This window comes from Boleophthalmus pectinirostris, unplaced genomic scaffold, assembly GCF_026225935.1.
Source record: "Boleophthalmus pectinirostris isolate CB_2022bp ecotype Guang Dong unplaced genomic scaffold, ASM2622593v1 HiC_scaffold_21, whole genome shotgun sequence".
NCBI lineage: Eukaryota > Metazoa > Chordata > Actinopteri > Gobiiformes > Gobiidae > Boleophthalmus > Boleophthalmus pectinirostris.
The window spans coordinates 10798870-10811019 of record NW_026571175.1 but is presented as its reverse complement, the minus strand read 5'-3'; the positions used below and the strand labels follow the sequence as shown (position 1 = coordinate 10811019).

Here is a 12150-nt window from a genome sequence, read left to right as displayed (position 1 = left end):
GTGGTGGTAATTAAGTTGAAAAGCGATGTAACTATGTAACTGTTTTAATTTAAATACCATTAAATTCAGGTATTCAGTATTCTGTAATTATGGCCTCACTGTCTATGGCTCCTTTTTATCACTGCATAAAATCGCTTCTGAGCATTAAATGTAAATGAACGCAAAGCCTACATTCCATTTGAGGAAATTCTGAGTGAATTGTCACTTTTGGGGAAGTGTTTTTTTGGTGTCTTTGTTCACTTTTGCCTGTTGAAAGTATGTCAGTGGGTTACATTGACCCCAGCGGAGGCAGTAGAAGGAGGAGTCGCTGAACTGGGTCACATGGCTGAACTCAGCGCGGAGAGAAAACTGTCAGAGCCAGATCCACCGCACGAGCGCAGCCTCACGGTCGTGTCTCTCCACAAACCAACTTCTATGAAACTCTGTGTTTCTGCGGACAAACAGCGGCATTTGCCACATCAAGAAGACGCTTTTGGTCCATTTTTGATTAGAGAAGCTTCCAGTGCCTACGAGGACTTGTCAAGATAACTTAGGCGTAGAAAACTTACCCACGATCATTTGAATCGCAAAGCTTTCCTGTTAGGTTAGCCGGCGAGAATAAACATACGTATATTTTCGCGTTTTTGTAGCGTTAGCTTCGTGTTGATACATGTTGTAGCCTTTTTATAGAGAAAAATCAGCGACTTTATAGTTGCTGAACACTCCAAACTGAAAAAACGGCTTCAGCACTAAGGTAACGGAGGAGGAGACAGAAAGTCCAAGGATATGGAGTCGACCAAAGCCGGTGAGTGTTAAAAATATGCTTTTCAACCATTATTTGATACACAGAGATTTTCTGCAACAGGCATAGTGCATTCTAGAAAAGGGGTCAAAATGCTGTCGAAAGTAACAGAAAATGCAGTTTATGTCATTGTCTGTTGCCTAAAATACCAATGACAAATGTATTTCAGAGTTTTAACATGTAATTTTGCGTTAATAACAATCTAGGTTAGCAGTGCCAGTATAGCAGTGTTGTTACCCAAGTGCTTGGCTCGAGCGGCACTGCAGTCGGCTCCACTCACATGGACCCGTCAGCCCGGCCATGTGCGCCTGTGTTTACGCTGGCTGTGCGTCGGTGCTGATTGGCCGAGCTGCGCCGTGACGTAGGCATTGCATAATTTGTCCGGGTTGGCTGGCGTGTGGACTCGGCGCGGATACACGTGAGGCCGGCGGCAGCAATGGAGCGGTGACCCACTTCTGCCCGGGAAAAAACATGCTCGAGACACGTGGGGGCGGGAAGAGCGTCTTGGGCGGCGCTGAGTTCGCGGCAGCCGTGTGACTTTCCAAGCTTTTCTAGTCAAAGAGCGCGATAAAGAGACATTTTGTGAGAATATTCGACGTTAAAAGGATAAAGAATTACATGCACCATAGTAGCCTACTCTGTTTTGTTAGTTTGTATCGCCTTTTCTGCTTTTTAAGATACAATGCAGGCTACAATTATAAGCCTACTTGAATCTATTTGTATTAACCATAAAATTTTATTTAACTGATATGAACAAACGCGTTGTATAGGGTGACCAGATGGCCCTATTTACCCGGGCTAGTTTTGAGCCATGTGTCCCCTATCCAGCAGATTTATTCAAAACCATTGGTTTGTCCCAGTTTTATATAAGAAATGTTCATATTTTTGACCAATCTATACCTGCCAACAGTAAAGAGAGGCATACAGTGTCATCTGTTACATACATATACAAATACAGAAAAGCTGCTTAAAATGACCAAAACACAAAGAAAATGTGACTATACTGGCTCCCATTAGTGCCGAGTACATAACAACTTTCCTTAAATACGCACGCGTTTCACAATTTTATTATTACCAACCAGCCCAAACCAGGGATGTCTCAGTTTTTTATTTTGAAAATCTGGTAACCCTAATGTTGTATATTACCCCCTGAATCAACATAATGCACTTTTATTGCTTGACGCTCTAGAAGTCGAGTCACGTTGAGCAGCCCTGAAGGCAGCATTCCTTTGAGAAGTGTGACAGAATTGGGTCAAGTTTTATTGACCATGGCACTAAAAACCGTATTTACTGCAGCATTCTTACTCTTCTCCTCTTAACTAGGCCTAAACCCAGCACTAACCTTACCAAATATGTCAAAAATACAGATTCAACTTTGAGCTATTTAACTGCAACCTTTTTTCAATATCCCATTCATAAACATTGGTCATATCTTGCCTCGTTGAATGCCACGTGAGTTGAAGGACACGTAGGCCTATCCCTATGTAGGTTATTTTTCTAGTCGTCCATTTAAACAGTCTTTTATCCAGTGGTTACCCAGTGAGTGATTGTGAATGGGTAAGGGGCAGGACCAGGCTACCCACTACACACCCTGCTCTAGCTGATATTATGTAATGGCTGTTACCTAATCATTCCGAGTAGCAGGGTAAAGAAATCAGGTCAGCCTATGTCGGAAGGGGAAAAATGTCACTGCTGGGCTCCTACTGGCTGAAAGCGCTGTTCCTATTATGAAGTGCCCTCTTTATGTTAAGCCTGTTGCTTCTAGGCTGAGGAGTGATACAAGGCTAACCAATGAGAGCTGTTCAAGTCACATTTTAGGCCAACACACGTGTAGCCTCTGCATGATGCTTCCTGATGTATTGTACAAATAATATGAATCACTTTTTGTCTGTCCAAGGATGAGCAAGTCCAAGCAATGAGATTTAGCGAAGGAAAAAACAAGCTACAATATAATAATTAAAATTGTAAATGTATAGTATTTAGTATAATGTTTAGTATATCACCATTGAAAAGTTATATACTAAACAATTACCTAGTCATTACACTGATAGCGTGGATACAGTCAGGGTTTACTATTTAGTTTAGAGTATATCTGTATTCACTTTAAGCAACATAAGATTTTGTTGACTAAACTTTAAGTGGCCTGGTGCAGGAAATGTTCTTCTGTTTTGACATTTGAGATTGGCCCAGCCCAATACTGCAAAAAACATGAGGGTAGATGTGACTGTATGACTCATCATCAAACAAACAAAGGAGTGAAACAAAGTCTCATAGTAATTCAGTTACTATGAAAGAGAATGATGAATAATAAAGGTGGGATTGAAGAAGATAAGAAAGCCAAGAATAGATTTTACTTATTTAAACTGTAGCCTGTACCCTAACAGCAGGAGGGTGTCTATTATTGTGAACTGGAGAAACACATTTTAGAAAATTACTAAAACATGAGCATACATTTCCATAAATTTGATGCATTGCAACAGACGTTTAACAGATTAAATTATAAATATTTATATTAAGTGTCATGATTTCAGTGGAAAATTGAAACCAAAACAAGTTTGTACCAAGATGCAAAAATCGTACGTTATTAGTGGTTTTCAGATTTTACTTTGCCCAAAGCTAAATGCAAAAGGTAAAAGTGCAAATGTTTAACCTAAATATTTCTACCAGTGACTAAACCTTTTAACTCACTATATTATAATATTTTTATCTAATTTAACTTGCCCTGATTGTTGTCTCACAGGTGTAATCACCTACATCAGCTCGTCCAGCTCGGCCTCCAGCCCCGAGTCCTGTCACAGTGACTCCTCCAATGGCAGCTACCACTCGTCCTCGCCCCCCCACGGCTCCTCTCCCAGACGAGGCCCCGGGACCGTACCTCCTCTGAAAGGACGCGGGCCCTCCACTGCCAAGTGTGGCATCACCAGTAAGAGCCCATCAAGCCATTCTAATGTGTGGTGCAGTGATGTACAGAGAGGTCACAACATAACAACAAACTATACTTAAGAGAACAACAAAAACTGTGAAGCAGCATTAATAGAATTTACAAACAAAAACCTAAAAAATTAATTTAATCGACCATTCCCAGCAATTGTATGCCTACTATAGAATTAATGGCTTAAAAATGTACATTGTCATAGGAGTGTTGTTAACTAAACCCCAAGTGCCTGAAATTCAGCCAAACCGCAAAATACTACCAAAAAATCAATCTAAAATATTGCTAGGGTATTTAAGTTTAGGGGAAAATGGGATTGGTTCATTCTTATCTGACCCTGGGACAAAGTCTTGTCCAAAAAAAAAGTTCAAAACAAACAGCAATGGCTCAAATCTTGAGAAATATTTACTATTTGCCATTTGAACAAAGCTACCCTTGTATTTTACATTAAACCTACAATTCTTTAAGCTAATTTTACTTACAGTTGTACACTTATGTCGCTGCAATTTGATTCACAAACAATCTACATTACAACAAACTTAGAACCCTTGATTAGAACATATCGTATCAGCATTTAAAAGGTTAAAACGTACTATTATGAACCACACAGTCCAATTCCAGATATATTGCTGGAATAAAAGTGACTAATAACACTGGCATGCTGGTATGACTAGTGTCCTCATCTGAACTTGGCGCTCCACGTGTTTGTCCTCATCTGAACTCGATTTCCACGTGCGTGTCCTTATGTGAACCAAGCTCGCCCTGTGTCCTCATCTGAACTCTTATGTTTTTGTTTCCTTCTCCAGAACTGAATGGGCTGGTGCTGCCGTGTAAAGTGTGTGGAGACGTGGCTTCGGGTTTCCACTATGGCGTGCACGCATGCGAAGGATGCAAGGTATTAAACGAATTGACAAAATGGGACCCATCTATAGGTTTATTGTATGGCGACATTTGGTGAACGTCGGGGGGAATATAGCATCATCTTCAGGGCAGAGTATTTGTTATTGCTCAGGCGATGACGGTGCTGCTAAATCAAAATGACGGTAACAGGCTAGTATTCTGTGTTTTAAAGATGCTGTACATGATTTTGACAATTTTAAAACGCAAAAAACAGAACTGGCTCATTTTAAACTGTTGGCAGTGGTCCAGAATTATTCCCCACTTGCCTTATGTCTTCCAAGCATCATCATTTTTCAGCATGATGAGTTTCAAAGCACTTTTCATACATTTTTGAGGCCAGAGGGTTTTAATGGTGATGATGGTAACAATAACTAGCATGCTTATGTACACTTATTGCTTATCTCACAATAAAAAAAAATTCTAATCGGATGCAGACAGTTGCGCAGCAGACTTATTTTGATCTGTTTATACAATATATCTGTACTGGGGCTATATAACTCAAGTACAGGACCTTTAAATTGTCCATTTATGGAAATGAAACTAAGAATGAACCAGGTTTAAGAACTTATCAGCCCAGCCCTAAATCGCAACATAAAACAAGACTAGACAGGCATTACAGCCTACTCACAATAGGAACAATTGGACTGAAAATACATTAAGCTTTCTTAAAGGTGCATTATGTAACTTTTCTGGTAATTTCTTCTCTCCATCTCCAATTGCATTGCCTGGAATATCCCGTAGACATTGTGTACTCAAAAGTGCTTTCATTACCAAAAATTCCTTGAAAAACATTTTTACTTTTACATATCTCACCTGTAACTTGGCCATGTGGTATCACATACTTCTCGTCATAGAAATAGATAAGTTTAATGCCATACTGTGGAACATTTCAGGCAGGTGTCCATGGAAATGTTATTGCTTTGCCTACAGTGTTCCACATTATTATGTTCAACTTCTATCACCAGCCCAAGTCACAGGTCAGATCTGTGGAGAGGTGATCATGCTTACAGTAAGAACATTTTCTACTGTGAAACAATCCGGGGAACGCAATAACATCTTCACATAAAAGTTACCTATTAATCCACCTTGTAAGTAAATCAAAATCTTTTAAGAGTGGAAAGGAGTAATTAGCACATCAGATTTCTATAACCTTCACACGTGTGTTACTCAAGTCACCTGGATAGTGGCCTCATTAAAAGTGCACACACAGGAGCACCTGCTGGGCATTACGCCAGGCCCCAAACTATACGCCGTCAAGATGGAACCATACTTTTAACTGGGTCATCTTCATCTGCACACTTGCCTGAACTACTAGTGAATGTAGTTCAGGCTCTCTCATATTCATACGCCCCACTCAGCTCACCTCACACTGCTCCGTGGCCTAGTTACCTGCGGGGGAGAGATCCACGCAGAGAACTCCAGCATTCACAAGGGCACATTGGGAAGACAGTTATGTACTTACCAGGGCCATTGAGTCATACAGCTCCATAAGAACCTAATGAATGTACCACAGTGTGTAACAATTATAGCACGGACACTCATTCAGTTTGTAAGGCTCACGTGGAGGGATGATAATTGAAATGAACAAGCGTAAATCAGACGACCACTCAGTGCAGTACGTCAGGAGAATTATAAAAGAATTATAAAAGAGCAGAGTTGTGCAGTGGTTTAAGTGTTCGCCCCCCCCAACCGGAAGGTAACCAGTTCAAATGCAATTCACATCACACATGAGTTATGGCAGAAAGATCATTGAATGCAAAACTGCGTAATGTCTATGATTGGTTGATATGATTGGTTCATTATGGCAACCACCTCAACTATTTGGATCCTAATGCTGGGTCTGATCTCACTGTGTGTTGTCTTATGGCAGGGCTTTTTCCGGCGGAGCATCCAGCAGAACATCCAATACAAAAAGTGCCTATTGAACGACAACTGCCCCATCATGAGGATCAGCCGCAACCGCTGTCAGCAGTGCCGCTTCAAGAAGTGCCTGCTGGTGGGCATGTCCCGGGATGGTGAGTAGGCCTCTGTGCTGGGGCTCCTATTATTACTGTTATTACTATTATTAGTGGGTACTTGTTTGAGGTCTGGGCTCTGACCTGTGTGTGTGTTGGGTGTCAGCGGTGCGATTCGGGCGCATCCCAAAGAGGGAGAAGCAGCGCATGCTCCTGGAGATGCAGAGTGCCATGAACAACATGATGAACAGCGAGCTGCAGAGCCCTCCCCTCAACATCCCCAAACCTCAACCTGCCAACATAGACGCTACCTCAGACACGGGCTCCTCCCCCTCGCCCTCCTCCTCCCCCCGCTCCAACCAGTCGGACTCCAGCTCGGACCCAGAGCCCAGCGTTTCCATGGACACCAGCTCCGGCTCCCCCAGTGCGTCGGACAGTGGGGAGGAGGAGGTGATCGGGTCAGTGACTCGCGCCCACCAGGAGACCTTCATGTACAACCAGGAGGCAACACCCCCTGACAACAGCATGACCAATCACAGAGTGGAGCAGCACCAGAACAACTGGAACCACCACAACAACCTGGTCACCATGGAAACTCAGCCAAACCAGGACACCAATGCCTGTCCTTTCAAAGTGCCCCAGAGCAGCTTGGGCCCCTGCCCGGCCCCTGAGGGCCCCGTACACAGGGCATACGGCCGCCCTGTGTGGAGGGGGGGCACCCGGATGCACCTGGTAAGAGACCCGGGTCCATAAGGGTCATGTAACAGTCTTTGTGATTGTGCTGAGTCTCACACTGACAGTCTTCTGTCTGTGTCCACAGGTGTGTCCCATGAACTTGTCCCCTCACGTGGACCCGGACAAGTCGGGCCCGTCGGTGTGGGAGGAGTTCTCTCACAGCTTCACTCCTGCTGTCAGGGAGGTGGTGGAGTTCGCCAAGAAGATCCCCGGCTTCAGAGAGCTGTCCCAGCACGACCAGGTCAGCCTGCTCAAGGCTGGCACCTTCGAGGTATGGCAACATACACACTGTGTCCTCACACTGCTCTGCACTACACTCTACATGTGCGTATTTAGTAAGCGCCAATTACCTTTATAGGACAGAGTAAGCATTGGCCAAACAAGAGTTCGGCAAGATTTAAAGGGGTTTTAACCCTTTGTCTCTGCGGGTCTGTGGTATGTACTGGACCAGGTGAGCCATTCAGGTGCCTGCAGTCGTGTATGTTGAGTTTCAAACACTGGTACCAGTTTAACACTAACACAGAGAATGTAGTGTGACTCTCTACATCCCCTAGTGCAGCCTGTACTATAGTCTGTTCTGTTTGGATGTGTTCAGGTGCTGGTGGTGCGCTTCGCCTCCCTATTTGATGTGAGGGAGCGCACGGTCACCTTCCTGGGGGGTAAGAAGTACAGCGTGGACTGCCTGAGAGCTATGGGGGCTGGAGACCTCCTCAACTCCATGTTTGACTTTAGCGAGAAGCTCATGAACCTGGGCCTGAGCGACGAGGAGATGAGCCTCTTCACTGCTGTGGTCTTGGTCTCAGCAGGTACATCTCCAAATACTATCTGAAAATACTAATACTAATCTTTAACTTTTACTACTACTTACAACCTGTCTGTTTGTCTGTTATGGACTTAATCAATCAGTCAATACAACTTCACCCATCAGCCGACTGGAGGGCAGCAGGTCACCCACGCAGTCTGACCAATTCACATTGTTTATGGCTGATTTTTAGGAAGAACAACCAAATCAATGTGCCAATTCACAAATCTGAAAATATTAAAAAGGATGTATTGTAATATTTAAAAATATTTAGTAACTATATATATGCTCACACTAACATATTCAAGTAAAACAGTGGCACAGTTGGTCAGTATAGTAATTAGCCACCAACCAGAGAGTAGCTGGTTCAAATCTTTAAATTTTTAAAGAACATGTGATATGTGATGTGATAGAACATGTGATATGCATAATTTACTTTTTAGGAAGAACTCAGCCTTAATATGTAGGTTTGTGTGTTAAACATGCGTGAAACAAAACAAAACACAATTCTGAGTATGTTTGTGGTGAGGAAACAACATTAAAACATACTGTAGATCAGAAAATACCACCAATTTACCATGCAGTTAGTTCATGGTAAAAAAAAATGGAAGTGGTCAAAAAGTAGTGAATAAATGAAAAGAAAGCAATTTAAACCTAATCTGACTTTGTCCACCTTCTCCCCGTGTGTTGCAGATCGCTCGGGCATAGAGAACGTGAACTCTGTGGAGGCTCTGCAAGAGACGCTGATCCGCGCGCTCCGAAGCCTTATCACCAAGAATCACCCCAACGAGGCGGCCATCTTTACCAAACTGCTGCTCAAACTGCCCGACCTGCGCTCGCTGAACAACATGCACTCAGAGCAGCTGCTAGCGTTCAAGGTCCATTCCTGAGTCGTCTCGTACCTCCCTCCTCCTTCTCCTCCTCCCTCTAGAGACTGACGCGGAACACTGTAGGACCAGAGCCGGACCAGGGAGGGACCACCTTTTAGTAGTAGATCTTGGTCCGTAAAACTCTGACGCGAAACGGGGGAACAAACTGTTGAAAATTCAATCGTACTGTAGGGAGAATGATGTGTACAGATGAGACGCAGCGATTGATGTGTATGTGTTTGTGTTTGTGTGTTGGAGCGGGCGCCGTGTTTCCAGCCAGAGGTACGGGAAGTGCTAATATGTACAGAGAGGGTGACCCGATGTCCCTATTTACCCGGGACAGTCCCTGTTTTGATCCCTGTGTCCCCTGTCCCAGCAGATTTATCCAGAACCATTGATTTGTCCCAGTTTTATACAAGAAATGTCCCAGGTCTCCCTATTTTTTACCAATATGATACCTGCCAAAAGCAAAAGGAGGCATAAAATACAAGAAAAGCTGCTTAAAAATGACCAAAACACAAAGAAAATCTGACTATACTGTCTCACATGTTAGTCATGAGTGGTCTCTGCAGAATAATTTTCCTTAATTACACACTCGTTCTACAATTTTATTATTATCAACCACCAAAAAACTGGAGTCCCAGTTTTTTATTTTGAAATTCTGGTCACTGTAGATACAGAGGAAATGGAGATGGTTGACTATCCTTGGATTTGGATACTGAAAAGTTGAGTTTAACTTGTTGCACTATTTTGTTTTGGTAAATGTGTACTATTTGGATTAAAAAAAACATAAATATTAAAACAAACAATAAATTGGTTAATAGTAGAACTTAAGAAAATATATTCTGTGCTTAATTCGAAGGCCTACTTTTAAAAAAAGAGTACATTTCATAGTTAAGCCTCCTCATTGTCTGAAAAAGCAGCTATTATTTCTAAAGATATTTTTGAAGCGCAGCGTACCCTACCTCTGGATGGAAAACCCGGCTCCAGTGTTTTGAAACTATACAAACAATGGAAGCACTTTCCTTTAGAGTGTAGCCTGGTGTCTCTGCATTCATAGTGCAATATGTGACTGCTTTGTAAACTAAAAAGAATGAATTGTCAAGTCCAAACTTCACCACAACCCTTTGCTTTTTTTCTTATTCGTTGGACACTGGCTAAACAATAGGGAGTCTTCTTTACTGAAAATGTAGAAAACAATTAGAATACTGCAGTAATGTTAACAAGATATTCTGATATGAATTTCAGTGATGCAATTGTGTTGTATTTTTTATTTCTTGTTTACCTTTTAAGTTATTCGGGCATTGCGACAAATCAAAATGACCGCTTTTCCACTCATGGACCAGTGGAGATGGACGCTGAATCGATGGAATCTTAATTATCTTGTTTTGAAAATTTGAGTACATGTGTATTTTTTTTCTACTGTAAATTCAGATTTTGTTTGTCCTGACCGGGAATGCAGTCTGCGGAGTGTCCATTTGCGCTCCTACTGCCACATTTTAACATCCCAAAAACTATTGCAGGCTCCAGCTACACCCGTTTGCTTGAAAACCTTTTGTACAGAATGTATAGTATAGAATTACGAATAGAAGCGCTATATGAATAAATAAACTATGATTGTACTTTCACTGATTGTAGTTGAATTAAGCTACAGTGTGAGTGAGTTGCCGCCGGTGCATTTGTCGCGTTGAAATTTTGGGACTCTTTGGTGGAATGTGCGGATATCCAGAGCTTCTAACGTCGTGCTCATGTGTTTCTGTTCTCCTCTGTCAAAGGATTGCAGTATGCATAGATTTCTATATGAAGAGACGTGTTATCAGACAGTACTGTATAGATAAATATATCGACAAATAAATTTTATAAATGCAAAGTGTGGTGTGTGTTTTTTTAAATAAGCACTTTTTTTCTTACACTCGTTAATACAGGCTCTAGTCTATCTTAATTCACCCCCCTCATGTGATACAATAGTGTATCAAAGTTAGAAGGGAAGCAGATTTGATACTGTCCAACATATAGAAATTTCTCTTCAGTTGACACCTTTATTATCGCTTCCTGAGGTTAAATCTTTGCAATATGCTACAATGAAAAGGCTACCTGTCAGCATATTACATTTAAATGGACCAAATAAACACATTTTGTTAATAGTTAAAGATCCCATATTACACATTAACTCTTGTGGGCTTTTAGCCATGTTATAGTGTTCTTATGTCATCAAAACAGACCTGGAGTTGTGTTTTGTTTTAGTCACATGTTTATTAATCTGTCTACATGTCCAAATGCTCTGTTCCACCATGTGATGTCCGTACAGAGGTGCAATTCCAAGCCTGAAATCTACTATGGTGTTTAAAACCACAGTGGAGCACTTACTGCATTGCCACGTGACATCACAAAGTTGAACAGAGTGTTTTAAGTTTGAGAGAAAAACTCTGCCTAAATATGCAGAATTTTTCTGTGTTAAACGTGTTAATGAAACACAACAGGTATGTTTTTGATAAGGAAACAACATTATAACATCATCAAAAAAGAGCCCTTTAAGGATTAAATCAATCTATAATAAAAACTAAAAGCATCCTTGCAAATGTGGCGGCAGTGTAATGACTATTAAAGCACATGTGGCGCTGACAATGTAACAAGAGAAACTGTTGTCGCCTTTCAGTGGATTAAACCTCTCCAGCAGATGGCGCCACTCTCTGAAGGCTGAAAGTCTGGACTGTGGATACATACAGCCTTTTTCATGAATTGTTATTGCTAATACCTTTTATTACCAACATTGTTATAGGGACTAACACAGCTTTTGGCACGTGCTGTAAAATAGATCAATGTTAAATAATTTGCTGTTAATTAGGAAGGAGTTTCTTATACAGCCACAAGAGGGCGCTCATGCCTGAAGCCAGAAGATGACACTGGGACTTTTTAGGTCATTACATCATTTTTTACCCTTACTCTGCTGCAGAATTAGGTTTCACAAAAATTATAAGCTCCAGCATTTATCGATTATGTTTGGATCATATTCAAAAACAGTACATTTTCTATAAGGTAACAGATCTATCAGGCCCTGAAATGCTGGCATCATCAAATATTAGCACAAGCCACAACCTACTGACCTTACATTTACCAAACTTGTCCTCGTGTATTTCAGCTAAATTAGTCTTGCCCCAGTACAGATACCCTATAGC

At 41.7% G+C, this 12150-nt stretch overlaps 1 protein-coding gene across 1 annotated transcript; it reads left to right on the top strand.

Moving 5' to 3' along the window:
• Nucleotides 1-339: 339 nt before the first annotated feature.
• Nucleotides 340-10844, top strand: nr1d2b (nuclear receptor subfamily 1, group D, member 2b). The gene is made up of 8 exons (XM_020917672.2): nt 340-784; nt 3522-3704; nt 4520-4608; nt 6484-6628; nt 6735-7300; nt 7389-7574; nt 7899-8109; nt 8799-10844. Exons 1-8 carry the CDS (start codon nt 766-768, stop codon nt 8993-8995), a joined length of 1596 nt encoding a protein of 531 aa, XP_020773331.2. The 5' UTR covers nt 340-765; the 3' UTR covers nt 8996-10844.
• Nucleotides 10845-12150: the final 1306 nt, after the last annotated feature.

What these genes read in the sequence shown, in the direction of transcription:
- nr1d2b (XM_020917672.2), top strand. An exon ending in GGTGGGCATGTCCCGGGATG is followed by an intron (nt 6,629 to 6,734) that starts GTGAGTAGGCCT and finishes GTTGGGTGTCAG; the next exon opens with CGGTGCGATTCGGGCGCATC. An exon ending in TCAAGGCTGGCACCTTCGAG is followed by an intron (nt 7,575 to 7,898) that starts GTATGGCAACAT and finishes GGATGTGTTCAG; the next exon opens with GTGCTGGTGGTGCGCTTCGC.